The 19,882-nt window shown below is 35.7% G+C and overlaps 1 protein-coding gene across 2 annotated transcripts in view; it reads left to right on the top strand.

Annotated features, from left to right (window-relative positions):
- Positions 1 to 19,882, top strand: part of LOC150080955 (ubiquitin carboxyl-terminal hydrolase 10-A-like) — a 251,119-nt gene that overhangs the window by 62,892 nt on the left and 168,345 nt on the right. For both annotated transcript variants that reach the window (XM_090381270.1, XM_090381271.1), the window contains exon 4: positions 12,937 to 12,982. In XM_090381270.1, the coding sequence (XP_090237396.1) occupies positions 12,937 to 12,982 (46 nt within the window). The remainder of the gene's footprint in view (positions 1 to 12,936; positions 12,983 to 19,882) is intronic.

Below are 19,882 nucleotides of genomic sequence, written 5' to 3' on the forward strand. Positions count from 1 at the left end.
GTTTTTCATGCAGAAATCACCTTCAATTACCTGCTGATTTTGGAAAATAAATTTCAGATTTTTTCAGAGAAATCAAGACCACGTGTTCTTTATTTTATGTGAAATTGGAATAAATTTCTTATTAATGCTTGTCAAAGTGAAAAGCAAAGAAAAAATAAATTATTTTTTAACTCCTTGTTGAACCATTCAAAATTTTTGACATGTTTTAAAAAACTGTCAGATAAAGCAATTATGAAACAGAAATTTCATAATCGCATCTCATTTTGCATCTTATTATTTCATACTGATTGCATTTAAAGTAGATTGTTTTTAGTGAAAAAATATTTTTAAAAGCGTCACTGAATTTTCTTCCATACCATTGGCTCTATAAAAAATTCTTTGGCATGCCAGGGTAGCATCTGTTTTGAAGTACCATTTTTACGACCTGTTGGCTTTGCGTCCTCGGCTAACGATAAAGCTGACTTACTAGCATCTTACTTTTCTTCTAACTCCTGTATTGATAACCTTGGTAAACCACCTCCTACCATACCCAGAAGGTGTCACTCAATGCCTCCTGTGATTTTCTCAGAAGTATAAATTAGAAGAATTTTGAACAATCTTAATGTCAAGAAAGCTGCAGGTCCTAATGGCATTTCTCCCCTTGTTCCCAAAACCTGTGCTTGCTCCTGTTTGTTACCTTTCTACACTTTCTTATTCCACTGTTGTTTTTCCTTCTAGGAAATTGCTGATATCCAACCACTTCCTACAAAGGGTGAAAAATCCATCCCATCTATTTATCATCCTGCTGTATTTACCACTATTCTTTCCAGTGTAATGGAGAACTCCACACTTGCCAAGTTTAAACTCCTCTGGAAACATTTCATATGATCAGTGATCACCAGTATAGATTCTGGCGGTATTGATCCACTGGTGACATATCGGCTTATGTTACTTATCTTTGGACAGATTTGATGAAAAAATTTGGTGAAACAGATGCAGTTGCTTTTGTCATTTCTAAGGTTTTTGATTTGTTTATCTTAAAGGTCTTCCATTTTATGACCTGCCCATTTTTTTTTTTTTTTTTTTTTTCCAATTAGGTAAAAAAGTGGCATTCACCCACACAGTCATAGAGAAAACTTTTTTCAGTTTTCTCTATGACTGTCTGTGGGTGATAGTAGACCGCTCTGTCTTCTAATTTCTTCACTAATGCTGGTGTTTCACCAAGGTTTGGCTCTTTCTTCTACTCCTTTTCTCTTGTACAAATCTCATATCTGTTCTATCTTGGATATTGTTTCCACATGTGAAGTGGTGCTCCCAAAACCTCTCTCAAACTCTATTCAAAAGAGGGTAGTTAGGTTAATGACTGGTCTCTTACAAAGTCTCCCCACTCTCAGACCAATCTCCAATCCACCCTGCCATGAAATATTTCCCCCACATTTGGGGGGTTCCCCCCAAAAACCTCTCTTTCTCAAGCTATTCAAAAGAGTATAGTCAAGTTAGTTAATGATCTTCTCTTACAAAGTCTCTGCTCTTTGTCTCATAGTTGTTCAGTTTATGCACAATTCCTTTTCTGTAGATGCTTTTTTAATGGGCACTGCTCTTCTGTTCAGAAGAACAGTTTGTGCCAACAGAAATATGTTTAGAAAAGGTGGGAGAGGGGAAGAGAAGGGTCTGTGGAGAGTGGTTTTTGGAAGGCCAGGTTTCAGATATTCTATCTTAATTCAGATTCTGTTTTTTTTTTTTTTTTTTTTATAACCTCTAAGTAGTTCATGTATAAGACATTAAGTAACATGAAGTTGGCTGTGTTGCAAAAAACAATCTAGTAGAGCAAAATTTTCAGTTTCCAGTTTTGAGTTTTATGATGCTTTTATTCAGGACTTGCTGGCCACCCTTGCATTTGCAAAAAGAGCAGTGCTGCAGCATCTTCTATGAAATATTAATATCTTGTAATTCTGAGAACCAGAACAATTAACTTAAAAGACTTTTAGAAAGTAAAAAAGAATTGAACCATGACACTTGTATAACGTAATAATTAAAAATGAAATTAAAAAAATCAAAGTGGCATTCACCTCTAGCAGTGCAACACAACTTCCCACTGATGGAGACATGCTCTCACACCTGCCAAATGAAGAGTACCACATCCACAATAAGTAAATGCAGTGAACCCATAAGAACCATTTATTTAGAGGAACATTAGCTATTACAAATTCCAAAGGAGTGTATTTCAGTCATTAACAACCTGTTGACTGTTGCTGCTTTACTCTGTTATTTGACAGGCAGGTGTTTTAAGGACCATACTAAGATCAGCAGCTTTCTTCCTGTATTTTTACATGGCCAGCATCCATCAATTGCAAAATGTAGGCATGCCAAACTGTGAGCAGCAGCATTTGGTAGTTTAGTGAAATACAGTAAACCCCCGCTATTCGCGGGGGTTACGTTCCTGAGAAATGCCGCGAATACCGAAAACGCGAATACTGAGTTATGGCTCCCATAGTAATAAAGGGGTTCCGTTCCAAAGTACGAAATATATAAGAAAAACTAGTCTAAAATTTTGTCTATGTATGTATTATATGTACCTTCATAATATGACTATGTACATAGACAGTACATAGTGAAATGCAAGCATATGGCATCGAAATTAAAATAAAAAACAATTTAATATTAAATGTAATATTTATTAGAAATTTCAAACAAATTTTTCAAACTAGCGCCTTTGCTAGCTAAAAAACTTATCCAGCCAGTGCTATCGACAGTTTCGCTAAAGTGTTGATAAAGGAGTTTTGCCTTTTCACGAATGATGAGTGAACTTAACGGAATTTTATTTTGAGTTCGGTCTTCTATCCACAGATTTAAAGCTTTTTCCATTTTTTCTAATTTAACATCAAGAGTTACAGAGCAAATTTTTGAAGCAATTAGCGCGTTTTCACGGACACTACGGCGGATTTTTTCTTCCGATTTTTTGATTGATCGTACCGTTGACTCATTGATATTATAATGTTTTGCCACTGAGGAGACACTTTCACCATTAGAAATTTTATCTAATAACTCAATTTTATTCGCTATTGTCATCACCTTTGATATTTTCACATTTCTCTTGTTATTCGTAGCCATATTTTTGTAGGGGTTAGAAAGAACTTGTCCACAATAAAAAGTCACTTTCTTCTGTTAACACACTCGAAAAAGTCTGTTTTACACTGCAAAACGGTAGATTTATCATTTTTGTAAGCATATCAATTTATAAATTTATTCAATTTATAAGCATATAAGAAAACTAGCCAATGCTTTACAAGAAATGGAACGCATTAACATCAACATACTTGGGTTAAGTGAAACCAAATGGCCTGGAACAAAGAAGTTTATATCAAACGACCACCACGTCTTCTGTTCCGGAGGAGAAGAGAACACCAAGCAGACGTACGGCGTCGCTTTCGTTGTCCACAAACAACTGGCCAACAAAGTCACCAGTTTCACCCCAATATCGGAACGAATCGCACTACTACAGCTAGCAGGCAACAAGATCAACCTGAATGTGCTCCAGGTCTACGCACCAACAGCGGACAAAGACGATCAAGAAATTGAATTGTTCTACGACAAGCTAAGCAACACTTTAAAGTCGCTGAAGAAGCACGACATGACGGTCATCCTCGGTGACTTTAATGCCAAAATCGGTCAAGGAAAGCTACAAAACATAGTCGGAGAACATGGCTTGGGGACACGGAATGAACGAGGCGACAGACTCGTCCAGTTCTGCCAAGAAGAAAAATTTAGCATTGCCAACACTTGGTTCAAACTACCACCTCGACGACTATACACCTGGACCTCACCACAAGACTCTGACAACAATATCGTCAGGAATCAAATTGACTACATCTTAATCAACATCAGATATAAGTCAAGTGTCCTCAATGCAAAAACTTACCCCGGAGCTGACATATCATCAGACCATAACCCGGTAACAGCAACACTACGTCTCAAATTACGAGCAGTCAAACGCACAAGCACAACAAAAAGAATCGACCTGGAGAAACTGAAGAACACCGCCAACAGACGACAAGTACAGCTTCATCTCAACACTACAATCCGATCGATCGAAGCAGTAACAACAGACGTGCAAGCATTCGGGCGTTCACTCAAACAGTGCATCAATGAAACAGCAGAAACCCTGCTAGGACATCAGGCGTCGAAAAAGAAACAACGGTGGATGACCCAGCACATACTAGACCTAATGGATGAACGGAGAATATTCAAAAACAACAACAACCGGGAAAAATACAAAGAAATACAACAAAAGATCAAACAGGAAATCCGGAAGGCGAAGGAAAAATGGATGGAAGATCAGTGTGCAGAAATCGAAGACCTAATCAAGAAAAATGACAACTATAACCTGCACAAGAAGCTTAAAGAAGCTGGAAACATCTACAAACCGGCTCCTATCCCAAGTTTATATACGGACAACAATCAACCTATACTAAGCAAACAAGCCAAACTCGACACCTGGAAGAGCTATATATACAATCTGTTCGGCACCAACAGAAAACCGGCAGAAACGCAACAACAAACACAGGAAGACAATCTCCACATATTAACATCTGAAGTGGAACATGCCATCCGAATAACAAAGCCAGGCAAGGCCTGTGGACCTGATCAGATTCATGTGGAACTGCTGAAACAACTAGACTACAGCAACATCCAACAACTAACGAAATGGTTCAATCAAATCTACAACAACAACGACATTCCATCCGAATGGCTCCAATCCATCTTTGTGGCCCTACCAAAAAAGGCTACCAGCCAGAAATGCGAAGACTTCAGGCTGATCAGTCTAATGAGCCAGGTGCTAAAAGTCTTCCTCAAGGTGATTCAGCAAAGGATAAGATGTAAGTGCGAAAGTGCACTAGGAAACACACAGTTCGGATTCTGCAGGGGACTAGGCACCAGAGAAGCAATTTTCTGTTTACAAATATTGCTACAAAGGTGCTATGAACATCAAAAAGACGTGTATATATGTTTTATTGACTACGAGAAAGCCTTCGATTCAGTAGACCACGACCGCCTAATTGACCGACTGAGAAAACTTGGGCTTGAAAACAATGATATCAACTTTATTACAACTCTCTACCGGAATCAAACAGCCCGGCTTCGCTATGACAACGATCTGACAGACCCAATTCCAATAAAAAAAGGCGTCCGGCAAGGCTGTCCATTATCTCCCATTCTTTTTAACATCTATTCGGAAATGATCTTCGACCAAACACTGGCTGACAAGAACATCGGCATAAAAGTTAATGGACACTACATCAATAACTTAAGATATGCCGATGACACAGCACTAATAGCGGATTCAGAACAAGATTTACAGACCATCTTGAACGAAGTGGACATAGAAAGCCAAGCATGGGGGCTACGAATCAACAAAAAGAAAACAAAGGTGATGAAGGTCAGCAGGACTGCAAGCAAAATCACGATCAAACTAAACAACGAAAAATTAGAGCAAATACACCGCTTCAAGTATCTCGGAGTACTCATTGATGACCAGCTGAACCATGAGGCCGAAATCAAAAGCAGAATTGAACAAGCCAGGCAGGCATTCACCAAATGGAGAACCCTCCTCACCGACAGAAGCTTGAACATCGTGCTCAAATTACGCACATTGAAATGCTACATCTGGCCAATACTGCTCTACGGTGTAGAAACCTGGACTCTAACATCAGCCACTACAAAAAAGCTCCAGGCCTTCGAAATGTGGCTCTACCGAAGAATGCTGAAAATTCCGTGGACAGCCAAGATAACCAACGCACAGGTCCTGCAGGACATGCACACGGAACGGGACCTGCTCAAAACCACCATCAGCAGGAAATGCAAATACCTAGGTCACATCGCTAGGAACCAACAAAAATATCACCTACTACCACTCATCCTGGAGGGAAAGATCGAAGGCAAGAAACGCCCAGGCAGACCGAAAATGGCATGGCTAGATAACATCAACACCTGGCTTCACATGACAACAGCACAAATTCTACACGTAGCGCTAGACAGAGAACAATATCAAAACGAAGTCGCAAACGCCATTCGGCAGCATTAAAGAAGAAGAAGAAGATAAGCATATAAATTAAAAGCAAACGATGAAACCTTCCATGACAAGCGCATAACACATACTGAACAAGGATTAGCGAGAAACATCCACGCTAGCGATTTTGTCACCCCTCTCCCCCCACTCACTGAGCACTGTTTTGACCGGGAAAGATAATTTTAGCCACGCCCATGTTTTTTTATGGCGGAAAACATTCACGGCGCTTTAAAATTCACATTTTTTTTAGGTTTCATTTTATATTAAAATGGCGATCGCGAATATGCGAAACCGCGAATACAGATACCGCGAATAGCGGGGGTTTACTGTTATAATCCCAAGTGAGCATATTGTTTTCTATTAATTGCAAATTAGAAAAGATTTTAATTTTTAATTAATATATTTCATTCGACACTAAGATGCTATCAGTTGTAAGATGCACCATTATTTCCAGTACCACTAAAAATAAAAAAATGAAATGTTAAAATAAATTGACAAAAAAAAAAAATATATATTTTTTTTTCAACAGAGTACAATTTATTGACATTTTTAACCTATATTATACTTCATTTGCTTCTTTAGTATCAGAGTCTAAAACTTCCTCACAAAACAGGAGTCTGCATTTTACCACATATCATCCTTTGTGCTATCCAAAGTGTTGGTGATGCAGCATTTCTTAAAAGAGTGCTCCACTATTGGCTCTGGGATTTTATTCCAAGCCACTTACACCCATTCTGGAAGTTTTGATGCTGGTGCTTACTGGAAGGTTTTAGTCATCCACCAGGGCTCATATTACTTTCTCAAATAGACCTTGAATGGTTTGTTGACCGAAATGTCAAGGAGGTTGCAGTTGGTTAGTCATGCCATCACTAATAGCAACCAGGTCACTGTGCTTTTTGGCCAGCTTATTCTTTATTTGTTTGGATAAATGTCCATGAAATGCATTAAGAACTAATACAGCCACTCCCTGACTTACGTGAGGGTTGCGTTCTGCGGAACTCTACGTAAGTCGGAATTTCCCTAAATGCTTATGCAGCACTTGCAACTATACGTGCTGATTTTGATTGAAGCAAAAAAGAAATGTTCGATGCTCATGTGCAGGAAAAATTACAAAGATTTCAGAATTATAAAATTACAAAAAGAGAGAAGACAGGCATAATGTCAGCAAGTTTTACCTTTCGAGCATCATTGCCAGAATGAATTCTCCAGCTGATAAGCATGCTGTTATGGAGATTTAGAAGGGGTTTCCCCCAACACATCACAAAATTTCACTGCAGAATCTGCACTGGTGACTTCACCGCACACTTTAATGTTTTGGAAACCAGCATGATGCTTGAATCTATTAAACCACTCGTTGCTTGTCACGAACTTGGCTTGGGCTTTGCTGCACTTATCCTTAATATCTTCCTAAATACTTCTTGCTTTTGGTTGAATGGCCATTAGACTCAGGGACACTTGCTTCTGAATCTGATTTTCCATCCATATTATTATTAATAGCTTTTCCATCTTCGATATAGCACCTGAACGTTGTTTTGTGATCACTGTTATCTTAAATGTGCTGATCCTTTAACATGTTCTTTTATATGCTCACTGTCCCTTAAAATAATATTCACTGTTGAAGCAGCAAGGCCTAATTCCATGCAATAGATGACAAACTTTGTCCTGCTTTGTACTTCTTAATTAATCATCTTCATTTCTAAATCAATTTTGTTTTGTTTTCTAGCACTGCCACCACTTGTACTTTCCGTTGGTCCCTTTACTTCACCATTGTAATAAGTAAATAGGAATGAAGAGAAGATACTGAAAATTTATTTGTTTTTTATATGATTGAAGATTTCAGTGAAGGGTAACTCAATACCTTAACGTAAAAACCCACAAAATTCCAGTTATCGGTATTATTGCAAATAAGATCGAGCAATCGATGCACCAAGATCTCACAATAAGATCGAGTTTACTACCAGTTTATAATAGATTATGCTAACAGAAAAGCCCAATGAACCAGAAAGTGCAAATTGTTTTTTATTGCTTTATGGTAGTGACCTCCAGAAATGTCTTTTAGAAAAATATCACAAAAGTGTTCAAAATATTCTTATAACGGAACATATGATAACGATGAAAATGTAGGCAATTTCCATCACAAAATGAACTTTTAGAGAGAGAAATAGCTTAGTTATATGGTGAAAATTTCATCTTCTGAGGTCTTGGAACAAATTACTAATTCATTCCAATTCGAATTACAAAAAAAAAAAAAAAAAAAAACGTGTTATTGGGTTCACATTACGATATTTTCATGATAAAGTAGAACATCGGTTATCTGGAACATCACTTATCTGGAACATCACTTATCTGGAATAATTTGAAAGGCTGATCTTTCTTTCGTTTTTTTATTTTTTTATTTTTAACCCAGTAGTACAGTAAGCACCGGTTATAGTTGCAGATTGAATATTGATTCTAATAATTGAAAGATTGAGTTTACTACCCATTTATAACATTGTACAAACAGAAAGCCCAATAAACCAAAAACTGCAAATTTTTTTATGGTTGTGACCTTCAGAAATGTGCTTTAGAGAAATATCACAGAGACTACTGGGTTTTCTCGGAAACCATGAGTGAATTTCAGATTAGTTTAGCTCCAAATTTGGTAAGAATAATATTGGCCCGAAACTTTGTTTTATTTCTTTTCTCAATTTTTTGCAGTAAAATGTGAATGAAAAGAAAATGTGTAGTTTTAATATTGCAACAATAAACAGAAATTTTTAATAGAATTAGAAAAGGTGGAAATTAAGGAAATCTCTCCAAAGAGTTTAATGTGGGGACTTCAACAATTTACGACATCAAGAAAAATTCCAGTGCTATAACAGAATTTGTGTTGATTATGGATAGTGAAGGAGGATCTAGAAAGACTATGTTGAAACCTGAAAATGCTGCTTTAGACAGTGCACTTTTTTTGTGGTAATCAGAAGCGAAGTTTAGGTGAACTGGTGTCTGGTTCAATGTTGTGTGAAGCATTGGATTTTAATTGAAAATTAAGACGTAATGAAGATTTTAAGGCAAGAACAGGTTGGCTGAAAAACTTTAAACCGAGACACGGTTTACGTGAACTTGATATTCAAGGGGAGAAATTTTCTGCAGAGAAATCTGCAGCGGTGTCCTTTAAAAGTAAGTTTGCTTCGGTTATAGCAAATTAATAGAAAGAAAACGTTTATAATGTTGATGAGACAGGCTTATTATGGAAAGCATTACCGAGAAAAACCTTTGTCACTAAAAGTGAAATGCCTGCACCAGGTTTTAAGATGAAAAAAGAGCGAGTTGCAATTGCTATGTGTGAAAGTGCTGCTGGGATGCACAATTGTCCGTGATCGTTATTGCTAAGTCGGAAAAACTGAGAGGGTTTAAAAATCTTTCTAATTTTCCTGTTTTGTATAAAAATCATAAAAATGCCTGGATGGATGTTTTTGTTTTCCGAGATTGGTTTATAATTTTTTTTTAATTTAATTAATCTTAATTATTTAATTTAATCGTAATATAAGGTTAAATTTATTTTCTTTACATTTGATATCCGTAAAATTTGGCTATCTGGAAGAGGTCTGACATCAGTTATTCTGGATTAAGTTTGCACCAGCCGTCAAAAACTTACGTGAAGTCGAATTTCTGTAAGTCAAGTATTACGTAAGCTGGGGAGAGTGCCTGTATACTAAGTGGATCACGCAGAGCACTCAGATGTCTTTTCCAGACTACTTTTAGTTAGTTAGCTGTCATCTATACTGTTTTGTTTTGTTTTTTTTTTGTCCACACACAAAAAAAAGACCTTTGGGAAGATCTTCTTTGGTATTATTTTGCGGTTTAAAATTGTATATGGTGGCAAACTTTGGCCATCGGCAGTGATAGGATGCTTTTCATAACCCATGCTAATGATCTTGACTTCTTTAACATCGACAGTATAATTTCAAGGTGTATCGAAGAATAACCAGGATCTCGTCAACATTTCCTATTTGACTAAAATCTTAAGTTTGTTTTCTCAATTTAATTAAATGTTACTGGAAGGTGTGCAGCTTCCGTTGAAAGTCAGCAGGAAGTTTTTGACAAATCGATGTTTGATGCTTTAAATCTATTTTGAGGGATTTGGCAATATCGCCTGTCTTCATTTGAATGGCTTACCCTATAATAGGCAGTACAAATGAAGCTGTATAGTTTTATACAGCTTCATTTGTTTGGGTATCTTCCTTTCTTAGGTCTCTTAAAGTACGTTGTTTTGCAAGAAAATATGGAGTTGCAGTCATTTCTCTAACAATGAATATTTGCTTCACTAATATCAAATTTATGCCCACTGCTCTGTTTCTGTGCCTATCTGCATAGTTTTCATTTCAGTGCAGCATCATAGTGAAATCTTTATGAAGCCATTTAAATGGCTGTTAGGGGCCCAAATTTTAGTTACATGTACTAGCACCAATCATCGTAATAATTGTAGTGAAAACAGGATGAACAAATATGCATGTTCTTGTGCTGGTGATCTCCCCCCTGTCCAATGACTACTTTCTTTTGACTGTGATTGTAGGATGGTATCAATTGTATGACACACTTGTCATACAATTTCAGACGCATTAAAATAAAAAAATGCACAAAAACTATCAACTGGTTGGCAGTATACATAGGTGTTGGGAGCTAGCACCTTTACGGAATTTGTCTTTCTTATTTTTGTTTGATATTAAAATATATTAGCAAAAGTATGATTTGTGGCAAATTGTATCATATTTCCATTGCTCGTATTTTAACTACTGATCCTGAAAAAGAATGGTAGCCAGTTTTTATTTTCCTTTTTTATTGCTATCAGTAAATTTGACATCTGACCTTCAATTTCATGTTTTTATTTATTTTTTATTATTATTAATAATTTTCTTTGTTTAAAGTGTGTTATTTTGAAAAGGGTTTCAAAAATGTTCTAAAAGTGATATTTTTTTTTATCTCTTTTTAAAATCCACAGCAGTGCTATCAATTTTTGGCATATCATACATGCAAATAGAATGTGAGACATTCCACTTTCATTCATGATTAGTGAAACGCAACGAGAGCTAACATCGGCTACATCACATAATGAGCCACGCAAGAGCCAGCAAAGTAGCGATTCTTTTATAGCAGTGAAAAAAAAAAAAAAAAAAAAGTTATTGATTTTGCTAACATGGGACCACATATCCAGTGTTATATGATGTCTATGAATTGAATACAAAAAAAAAAAAAACTTAGACACATTAGCATATATGCTAATGTGCCTACACTTTGCATATTGTCTTTACCAGGTCCATCTCTGTCTGTCACGTTTAAAAGAGGGACTTCTGATGGACAGATCTTCATGAAGCTTTTTGTCATAAAAAAATAAAAGGAAAGTTTTTGTTAGGCTTAGTGAATCAAATGTTTTCTTATTATCAAGTGCTCCAAAGCAAGTTTTAAATTAGTGGCACCTGTAGGTCAAATAAAAGTGGCATTATTGTAATCTTTGATCTGAAGCAAGTGAACAGAGATGCTTGCTACATCAGAGTTTGTCTGCAGTAAGGCACCAGTGAACACAGTGTGAGGTTTTTTCGATATTTGCTTCTTTCATGTTTCCTTGTCAAGTCAAAGCTGTGCCTAAATACATGCATTAAAAAAATGCATGTGAAGTGCATCAAGGGGGGATTTATTTTAAAATTGAATTAAAAAGATACTTTTTCAGTATAAAATGGTTGTTCATAGTTGTGCTTATAAAATATAAAAATTTAATATGCAATATGCCATCTTAAAAGTGAACAATTTTGAATTATTTCATGCCTTTATTTCAAGCATAAGAATGGTGAAAAAGCTATGAGTGTATGCTAATGTTATAATTTTCAAACAGTAAGGAAAGAAGAGGTTACAAGTGGTGAGAAAAGCTATATGAGCAGAAAGTTTGTGCTCGTTGCATTCGCACTCACTGTGCTCATTGCACACTCAGTGTGCAACGAGCACAGTGAGTGCGAGGTATCAAATTATAGAGGTATCAAATATGAAAAGTGAATTTTAGGAATTTACTATACTGTTAATTTACTAACATTAAATGTGGAATAATTCTACCACAATAATGATATTACTGGTTTATCTGTAAAGATAAATACATGCATTAAAATGAATAAAGTTCTTATATATCTTTGTTTCACTTTTGCTGCTGGCATATGGAATTGACTGTAATCTAGTTGTTGGTATGGTTGGCCATACATCTTTCAAGTTTTCTTTTGTGAACTGTGGCAGTCAGAAAATCTATTGCCTTAATAATTAATTTAATATGTAAATACTTCTGGCCTCAGTGATAATGAGAATAAATGAAGAATTTATTTATGATTTAATATGGCTTGAAGAGCAAAGCGAGTTCCCCCTCCCCCTCTTTTTTTTTATGTTAGGAATATGCATCATCCAGCTTGCTGGTGGTATACAGTGGTGTCTTTACTAATGTAACTGTGGAATTATAATTACATTCAGAGCTTGCATAATTCTGCATAGGGTGAAATGGTAGCCATTTCTTTTTGCTGAATCTGTCCATCTCTTTATTGTTTATTATTTGCAATTCGTGCATTTCCCTAAGTTGCACCAGCAGCAATTAGTTATTGTTGGCACAACTGTCCTTATGTAACATTCATATGCAAGATAGCACATAAGTTGCTGTTCAGGCACTAGAAGAATAATATGATGGGAGAATTAAATTTACATTAGATGCTTTGTTTCTTTGCTTTACATGGTACCTACTTTTTAACAATTTGGCTGTAACATTTTTTACAAGCATTTTCTCAGTAGTTACTTTAGCAAACTTTATGCTGGTTTGCTAATTGTAAATATTTTAAATCGATTAACTTTTAAAGCTTAGTTTTTTTCCCTCTGTTTTGCAGTTACCCTGGGATGACATAAAGTCAGAGAGAAATTCTCCTACTCATGGTAAGTTATATTCATATCCCTTTATTTAATCTGGCAGTGGCACGCTGAGTGTTTGTGGCATCCCTTTAATATAAAAAGATTTCCTATTGGGAAATGGAGTTGAATGCACATGTCAGTTATATTGTGGCAACTGAAAATTTTATATTGATACAAGTTAGTATGAGGATGTATTGAAAAGTTCTTAGCCTTATGTAGAAATAATGTCAAGAAAATTGTAAATATAATGTTGTTTGATTATTTGGTCCTTTAAACAAACAAATGCAAAATTATTATTACTATTATTTTTTGTGTGTGGTGGACTAACAATATTAAATTAACATGACATAATGATTTGTTGGAGAAGTATAGCTACATATAGCGAGTTAGGTCAGAATGTGTACTTGATTGTAATTCAGGTCAGACACGATACGAGGTCAGACACGACAAGATTATATGCTGAAATTTTTGTCAATAAATAACCACTTATACCATGTGATTTTTTTAAGTTAGTTTATTTAGTCTATTGACTAATGTTCTGTACAATTAGGTAATGTTTTGGGAACTTTGCCAGAGCACATCATCAGACCATACTTCGTTGTACTAAAGGACAGAGAAATTGTAATGATCAATTATTAATTGTGTTAATTGTAAGTTGTAAGTTTATATATATACAGTGGACCCCCGCTTTATGAAATTTATCTGTTCCAGAGATGCCATGGTATTGTAAAAATATCGTAATGTGAACCCAAATAACACATTTGTTTTTTGGTAATTCATTCAAAGACCTCGGAAGTTGAAATTTTCACTATATAACTAAGCTATTTATCTATCTAAAGGGTGATTTTTATGATGGAAATTGTATATATTGATTAAAAAAAAATCGATTGAAACTAATATATTGATTAAAGCACAACACAAAAAAATCACTTCAACTAAAGGATGAGAAAACAAAACACACTGCCAACACATTTACAAACGCTGCTATTGGCTGAGAGGATTATAGAAAGTCATAAGCACATTCCATCATAAAGTGAAATAAGTAGGCACTGGTTAGTGGAATCAGCTTCTTTAATTTCAAAAAACCAATTCAAATCTTTGAAATGCACTACACTTTCATTGTTATATGTTTGTTTACAAGAATCAATTTTGAATGCCTTTGTGATATTTTTCTAAAGCACATTTCTGGAGGTCACAACCATAAATCAAAAACAATTGACAGTGTCCGGTTTATTGTACTTTTCTGTCAGTGCAATCTGTTATAAATGGGCAGTGAACTCAATCTTATTGCATTTGCAATAATACCGATAGCTCGAGTTCTGTGGTTTTTTTACGTTATTATGGTGAAATGTGTTTCCCCTTCATGAAATCTTCAATCTTATAAAAACATAAGAAACAAATTAATTTTCAGAATCTTCTCTTCATTCCTGTTTAAGCTTCGTAAACTTGTTACTCACTTTTTGTGTATGCCGTGTTATTGATTGTTTATCTCTTTTATTGTTTTAACCCCCCCCCCCTCCCAAATGTCGGTGAACAGAAATATCAACTAGTTAGTATGTACATATTACAGTATTAATTAAGCTATGTATGTAAGCGTACATTTATTTTTATTTTGCTAACCTGTGGAAAATATTCTTTCAATTTTCATGTATCATTTAATTTTGTTAATTGGTAATGTAATAAAGTGTAAATTTGTGATCTTTACTTTTATAGCCTATGGATAATATTCCTCCTGTTTCTGCTTATTCGAATCACCATTGAACAGTATTAAATTTCAATTTGCAAATGTATCACTTTGACCGACACTTACCACATATCACGTAGTCAGCGGTATTTTATTATGGAGAATCCATCGTAAAGTGATTTGATCATATAGTGAACCAATCGTAAAGCTGGTCCACTGCACAAATGAAACGTAAAATAAAAAAGACATTGGCCTTGTTAACAGACTCCTACATACAGATGAGGTGCTATTCACAGCTTATTTATACCTCAGTTGAGCCTGGGACTTTGTCATTCAAATGTGCCTTGGGGTTGATGGTTAGCTAAGCCTCACTCCCAAAAGACTTCTTAACTTGGGGCTACACTGGTCTTATGTTTGTGGAGGGGATTAGGCGATTGTGGTGGTGTAGTGAGGAGAGGAAGAGTTGGTTGTTCTTGTTTTTTTCCCTTCCCATGAAGTCTATTGTTCTCTTCTGTTGTCCCTTTAAAGATGTTAAAAATGATTGTTGTTTGAATTCTGTACCTTGTTTTCTGTTTATACAATTGGCCCTGAACATTTTTGTGTAGAATGATTTTATAAACTTTCTTTCTCTTGTACTGTTGGTCAGTTGAAAGGACTGAGTATTCCTAAATTGCCAAATATCATCGTGCTGGGATGCATGGAATGCAGTGTCTGATTTGTTTATTCTCCCATATTGGATGTATTTTTTGTATTCTTTTAGAAGTGTAGGATTCCCCTGTGTAGGTACTTTCACATCTGCAGTCTATTTTATACTTCAGTCCTCTAGGATTATTGGGGTTGGTTGGTTGTTTTACTGTCTGTTTCCATAGAAGATTCCTTTGAAGAAAAGTATTGATTCCATATTTCCTTTCCTGGATCAACTGTTAGCAGTACAAACAATGGATACATCTGATTTTGCCTCCAAAGAAGACAAAATAGTTCCATTAGCTGGAATAGTAAGAGTGATGATATTTTACGATTCCATTGAAATGATAATGTTGGACTAAGTTCCAATCAGTTCAATGTAACAAAACTGTTACTGACAGTCAAAACTGTCAGTAATAGTTTTGTTACAATTACGGTAGAACTTCAATTACCCGTCAGAGTACGGGACCGAGACCATGATGGATAATAGAATATGTACATTAAAAACATTTCACATAATAGATCAGGTCATCTAACTTGTTTATTTTATTACATAATATATAACCTAATGAAATTTAATTAGACTTTAGTTATTATTTATTTTTTACTGGGTCATGAAAAAATCATAGTACAGATATCTACATACATACCTGTTTTTAATATTTTGACTTACATTGGCTAGTAATATCATAAAAAAATTTAAAAGAAAATAATATTACATAATTAAATTTCTTTTCTATAAAATTCAGTCAATTTCTTTTGTTTCATTACCCCTTGAGCCTTTGGGAGGCAATGTTACAAAATTTATGCTAAAGTAACACTTGTATAGCATCTGCTTCTTGTACATTGAACCACTCAATACACTTTAACAACATAGTTTCAGCTTCACAGTGGCTAATTGTGTTTGATTGTTCCATAAGCAGCAGCCTTTTCTTTAGTTTCAGAATCATAAAATTGTCATCATTCTTTGCACAATTTCATCGTTTTCTAAAATTTTGCATCCGACGTCCATTTTGTTCATATCCAGACAATCATTTATTTACTTCATAGAAATAATTTTAAAACTAGGAACATTCGAACATAACTGCAAAATTTCAGTTTCTGTATCAGTTGAATATATTTTCGGCCACATCTTATTCCAGCTTCTTTGTATTGTTTGAACTGGAGCAATCATTCCAGGCATCAGCGACATTGAAAATTGCATCTTTTATTATGTAGCTTTTCCAAAACTCTGTCACATCTAATTTATTTTCTGCCGAAACAAGTTTTTGAATGAACATTTTGCAATAACGACGTTTCATACTCTCAGTCACGCCTTGGTCCCTCGGTTGAATGAGAGATGTCATGTTTGCTGGCAGAAAGTGGCACAATATTTTGCCATCATCACTTTTTAAACCACGTACGTGTATGGGATGAACAGGTGCATTGTCCATCAGTAGCTTTGTATGTTGTCGTAAACCTTTTGATGCCAAATGTGATCATACACATGGTACAAATATTTTATGAAACCAACCATGAAATATATATTGGCTCATCTATGCATTGTTTTGTGAGAAATATTTAACTGGCAAAGCATTTAAATTAATATTTTTAAATGATCTAGGCATTTTTGGTTTTCCTATAACAACCAAAGGCAATTTATGAGTACTGCTGGCATTAACACATACTGTTATAGTGATGTGATCATTTTGCATCTTATATCCCAGTGCCATATGTTCAGTCATTGAGCCCAGTGTCTTTTGAGGTAGTGCTTTCCTTTTAAGGCCAGTCTCATCACAATTGTGTATTTGGTCTTTAACCAAACTTAATCAGCTATATTTCCTTCTGTACTTTTTCATGATAAGCAGAGAAATTGCTGCGCTATCTGCACTTAGCTTCTCACCCTGGATCGACAACTGTTGAATACCATGGTGAAACTTAAATTTGATCAACCATCTGATGCTAGCCTTGAATGAAGGATCTCCGCCTAGTTTTTTATTGATTTCAATGGCTTTTTCAATTATTACATGTCCCAACAATGGAATTCCTTGGCTACATTGTTGTTATTTGTTTTTTAGGAGCATTAGCAACTAAGGCCATATTGCTTCAAGGTTATGCGGTGGTCACAGGTTCGAACCCCAGTATAATCAAGAAGCGTGTGCTATGCACTGCTGCTCCTGCCCATCTGCCTACGGAAGTGCCTTTGGCTACATTTTTGAACAAACCATTGAAACATTGCAGTATCCATTTGTTCATTTTTAGTAAGCTTGATTGTTTTATGACTTGTAACATTACCATCAGTAATGTTGAAAAAAATATGAAACAAGAGGGTAAAGTACAGCCGTATACATTGAGTTGTAAACAAAGACTGAGTGACAGATGGCACCAGTATCACAATGCATTATGGCATAGTGGGGTTAAGTGACGGTTAACAGAGACTAATGGTAAATAGAGAGACGGACAATCGAAGTTCTACTGTACAAGATGCTATAAGTCCAAAAGTAAAGGATTGCTGAGAAAAGGTGCCTTGTTACACCAACTCCCAGTGCAGTTACAATTGCTGATAAGCAACAGTGAGGAGGGGTTATGAATTGCTGCTGCTTCCATCTTGTTTACAGATCTGGTTCCATCAGTTTTATATTTCACTTTGCAAAAATTCAAAACAAACAAAGTTATGTCATGTGTGGGAGAAATATTTTACAGGATAGCTGCATTGCAACACTGGAATAAGTGTATCTGGGAACATCTAATTTAGAATGTTTGATCTTATGAACAAAAAATTGACACTAGCCATTCCATTTATAGCACAATCTTTTGAACTTTTTCTGACTTGAATAAAACTATGTAATATGGTATATAAAAGGTACATAATATTGTTTACCACTGTTTACACAGAATATTTAGTTTTATCTCTGTTTATAGTAATGTTTGGACGGTTGTCAATAAAATGGGTGAATTCAAACTCCTGGCTAGGACAGCTAATGCTGCTGTAATAGGGCTAGTAGAAATTTTATGTCACCCAGAAATTGGGAATGATGAGTTTCACCGTGGTATGTACAGTGCATTTAGGAAGAATAGGGAAGATAGAAGGGGTGATAGATGGAAGCTTGTTCCAACAATCAACCACCCACTGGCTGAAGGCAAATTTTCACACATCTATTCTGCAACCATCCTTCTTCAACTTGAATTTATACCCCCTCATGTGTATTCTCAGCAAGTGGAAGAATGCCATTAGCATTCAATGCTTTAAACACCTCAATCAGATCTCCCCACAGGTGCGTAGTCCTGAGATGCTACAGTTAGCAGAACTGAAGCCTTTCTAGGTAAGAGCACTCTTTTGTTCCCATCACCAGTCTGGTTGCCCTTTTCTGTGCCCATTCCTGCAGATCTATATCACTTCCTAAAATGAGATCCTCCAAACCTGTATACAGTACTCAAGATGTGGCCTAACCATGGCCTTAAACAAAGGGATAATCACTTCCCCCCTGCTAGCAAAGTTTTGGTATATCATTGGCAATACCCCACGAGCTTTCTGCCAGTATGTTTGCACTGCTCAGAGAATATCATGTTTGACTGAACATTTACCCCCAGGTATTTTTCATTCTCCACTACCCTGAGTGTAGTACCACACAGTTCATAAGTTATTCTGGGGTTACTTCTATCCATATGCAGTACCTTGCATTTGTCAATGTTAAACTTCAACTGTCATTACTCAACCCATCAACCCAATTTTCCTAGATATCATTGCAGTAGCTCACCCTGATGACTGTCGTTAACCACCTTGTCAGCCTTTGTATCATCTGCAAACTTAACATTAAGCCTGATATACTTCCATCGGTATTATTGATAAATACTGAAAATTAGCAGATTTCCTGGATTTGGTGCTGGACACTGAACCCTGCGGAACTCTGCTAATAACAATAGTCCACAAAGAGCAGTGCCCATTGATAACTACCTTCTGTCTTTTTCCACTTAACCATTCCTTTATCCCTAGAAGTAGCTTTCCTTTAATGCCACACTGCTTCAGTTTATATAGCAGTCTTTTATGTGCAATGTATATGATCATTAAATCCAAGTATATGATGTCAAAATTATTTTTTGCATCCAGTTCCTCGGTCACCGTATCATAGTAACCTATAAGATTGGTTAGACAAGACTGCTCCATTCAAATCCATGCTGTGATTGCAGTATAATTGTATGCATATACAGATGGTCCTGCATTACTTCTTTAACCAATGATTTTGTTATTTTTCCTGGAACAGACATTTAGCTAACACGTTTGTAATTACACACATCACCTTTTGATCCCCCTTTATGAATTTGAGATACATTCACATATATCCAGTCCATAGGGATCTCCCCTGAATCCAGTGATGCTCTCATAATTTTGACTGAGAGTTTGCTTACCTCCTTTGCTTCCTCACTTAATATAATTTTGTAGATTCCATCCACCCCAATTTCTCTTCCACATTTCCTTTCAGTAATGTAAAGTTAAACATAAATATCCGATTTTTCTTGTCTGTCGACGAATCTAAAGTTACCATCCTTCTAATATTTGATATAACTTCTCTGAATTT

This window comes from Mastigoproctus giganteus, chromosome 9 (genome assembly GCF_048544385.1).
Source record: "Mastigoproctus giganteus isolate SK-2022 chromosome 9, ASM4854438v1, whole genome shotgun sequence".
NCBI classification, from domain to species: domain Eukaryota; kingdom Metazoa; phylum Arthropoda; class Arachnida; order Uropygi; family Thelyphonidae; genus Mastigoproctus; species Mastigoproctus giganteus.